The following is a 1,025-nucleotide window of genomic DNA, read 5'->3' on the forward strand; positions in this document are numbered from 1 at the left end:
TCAGGCGCGCGGGGCATCCCCCGGGTCGAGCACGCCGTAATCGAGCGCGTAGCCCGCGGGGCATCCAGGCGCAGCACTCCTTGCAGCGACGCCTTCCTGCACTACGGTCGCTTCCACCTGGAGAGCCGGGTCGCCGGCGTAGTTGCAGCACGCGAGGACCTCGCCCTCGGCGACGTACACGCGCCACTCCGTGAGCCAGCGGACGGCGGAGGCGCACAGCAGCCGCTCCGCGCGTCGCGTGAGGCCGTGCGAGGCCAGGTCGTCCGGCTGCGCCACCACGAACCCTGTGAAGCGTTTCCTGCGGTCGAGAGGCTTTACGAAGACAGCCCCGAGCCCGCCGCCGCTGCTCGTCCCGCCGCTCCCATCAAAGTGGCGCAGCAGCTCGCCGACCGACGACGTCCAGATGCGGCGGTGCAGCTGGCAGCGCAGGCAGTGCGGGTAGTCGTCCGGCGGCGGGAGCGGCACGCCCATCCGCGCGAGGGCGCGCGAGATGGCGGCCACGCCGCCGTGCACGAACGTTGCGGACGTCAGCTGCAGATGCGTCATCTGCTTGAGCGTGAACGGCTGCGGACGAGGGCAGCCCGCCGCGCGCAGCCCCTCCCGTAGCAGGGCGTCCTCTTCGGCGCCGTCCTCGCCCTCTGGCACCTCGAGGAGGATGGTGCTCCAAGCGGGCGCCCTCCGGTGGTCTTGCCGATCCAACGCGGACGCGGTTGCGGAGGCGAGGATGTCACGGTGGATGAACACCGGCATGATGTCGCCGTCGGGCACCGCGGCCTGCACATGATCGGTGAGCTTGACGTAGACAGGCATGACGGAGTAATTCGCGGGACGGAGTCCATGTCTCTGCTGCTGATGATGACAAGCTGCCCCTCCCGTCGCATGTGAGCTCGAAATAAAAACGCAAAAATCCCCGCCTTGAGATACGGCTTTATTTTCCTGCTCAGCGCAAATTCTATCAACTATCATCCCACAAAGCACAATCAGCCAAGATATTGTAATGTGTTGGTCAAGCTTACCCGGCGCTG

At 66.5% G+C, this 1,025-nt stretch overlaps 1 protein-coding gene across 1 annotated transcript; it reads right to left on the minus strand.

The window, feature by feature from the left end:
- EMIHUDRAFT_111876 (hypothetical protein) lies at window positions 1–810 on the minus strand (the record flags this gene model as incomplete). Its single annotated transcript, XM_005785673.1, has 1 exon — window positions 1–810. The coding sequence occupies one exon, from the start codon at window positions 808–810 to the stop codon at window positions 1–3; it is 810 nt and encodes a 269-aa protein (XP_005785730.1).
- Window positions 811–1,025: the final 215 nt, after the last annotated feature.

This window comes from Emiliania huxleyi (genome assembly GCF_000372725.1).
Source record: "Emiliania huxleyi CCMP1516 chromosome Unknown EMIHUscaffold_159, whole genome shotgun sequence".
Taxonomy (NCBI): domain Eukaryota; phylum Haptophyta; order Isochrysidales; family Noelaerhabdaceae; genus Emiliania; species Emiliania huxleyi.